Source organism: Chiloscyllium plagiosum, chromosome 13, assembly GCF_004010195.1.
Source record: "Chiloscyllium plagiosum isolate BGI_BamShark_2017 chromosome 13, ASM401019v2, whole genome shotgun sequence".
Classification (NCBI taxonomy): domain Eukaryota; kingdom Metazoa; phylum Chordata; class Chondrichthyes; order Orectolobiformes; family Hemiscylliidae; genus Chiloscyllium; species Chiloscyllium plagiosum.
In genome coordinates, this window is record NC_057722.1 from 19,221,243 (window position 1) to 19,222,823 (window position 1,581).

The 1,581-nt window shown below is 47.6% G+C and overlaps 1 protein-coding gene across 1 annotated transcript in view; it reads left to right on the top strand.

Annotated features, from left to right (window-relative positions):
* Window positions 1-1,256: 1,256 nt before the first annotated feature.
* The window catches only part of cops9 (COP9 signalosome subunit 9), a 24,866-nt gene continuing 24,541 nt past the window's right edge, over window positions 1,257-1,581 (top strand). Inside the window, exon 1 of the mRNA XM_043701968.1 lies at window positions 1,257-1,441. Coding sequence (XP_043557903.1) covers window positions 1,379-1,441 — 63 coding nt within the window. The 5' untranslated portion in view covers window positions 1,257-1,378. The remainder of the gene's footprint in view (window positions 1,442-1,581) is intronic.

Here is a 1,581-nt window from a genome sequence, read left to right on the forward strand (position 1 = left end):
TTGTCTGGACCTATTCCTACCCTAGTCATTCTTTTATTCCTCACATACCTATAGATAGCCTTAGGGTTTTCCCTAATCCTACCAACTAAGGACTTTTCATGTCCCCTCCTTGCTGCTCTTAGCTCTCTCTTCAGGTCCTTCCTGGCTACCTTATAACTCTCAATCGCCCCAATTGAACCTTCACGCCTCATCTTTACATAGGCCGCCCTCTTCCATTTAACAAGGGATTCCAATTCCTTATTAAACCACGGCTCCCTCACATGACCCTTTCCTTCCTGCCTGACAGGTACATACTTATCAATGACACTCAATAGTTGCTCCTTGAACAAGCTCCACATATCAATTGTGCCCCATGCCTTGAAGCCTATTTTTCCAAGCCATACATCCTAAGTCGTGCCTCACCGCATCATAATTTCCCTGCCCCCAGGAAACCCTCCTGCACACATTGGACAAACACCGACCCATCTAACGAATCGAGCTATAGCTTTCCCAGTCAATATCTGGAAAGTTAAAGTTCCCCCATAACAACCACCCTATTACTTTTACTCTTCTCCTGAATCATCTCTCAATCATTTCTTCTACGTCTCTAGGACTATTAGGAGGCCTGTAGAAAACTCCTAACAAGGGTGACCTCACCTTTCTTATTCCTAACCTCAGCCCAAACTACCTCAGATGTCGAGTCTTCATCTATCGTCCTTTCCACCGCAGTAATACCATCTTTGACAAGCAATCGAACACCTCCCCCTCTTTTACCCCACCTCTGACCCTACTAAAACATTTAAACCCTGGAACCCGCAACAGCCAATCCTGTCCCTGTTCTACCCATGTCTCCGTAATATCCACAACATCAAAGTCCCAGGTACCAACCCACGCTGCAAGTTCACCGACCTTATTTCGTATACTTCTTGCACGATGACACCTACAACTCACACACTATTTAAAATAGTCACTGACTAACAGACGTCATGAACAACTCAATTATATTCAGTCAACTATTTGATATTGTTACCAACATTAACAAAATCTGAAGTGACAATATGGAAATACTTGAAAGTATGTGACAGGACTTGCAAACATCTACTTTTTCAAGTGTGCTAATCCAAATGTCTGTGGATTTATTTTGTCAATATCGGCAACGTATTGCTGCTGAATTATCACTTCACCACAAACATGTTATGAAAGCATCTCCCTGGCTGATATTTATCTGAGAGAGTGATCCCTCCTGTGCCCCTCACCCGAACCTCACTGACAGCGGAACCTTCCTTCGGGGACCAGGGAGTCCGGGGACCGGAACGGGAAGCGGCGCCGGAAGGTCCGTGTGTCGCTGGGTCCGGGGAGGGACACGGGAGACGGTCTGGGACAGAGAATCCCGGTGAGGATGAAGCCGGCGGTGGATGAGATGTTCCCGGAGGGCGCCGGGCCGTACGTGGATCTAGATGAGGTTTGTGAGGGGAGGGGTATTACATGGAGGGAGAGAGAGGGATGAGGAAGGGAGAGAGAGAGAGGGATGAGGGAGAGAGAGAGAGGGATGAGGAAGAGAGAGAGGGATCACGGTGAGAGAGAGAGGGATCACGGTGAGAG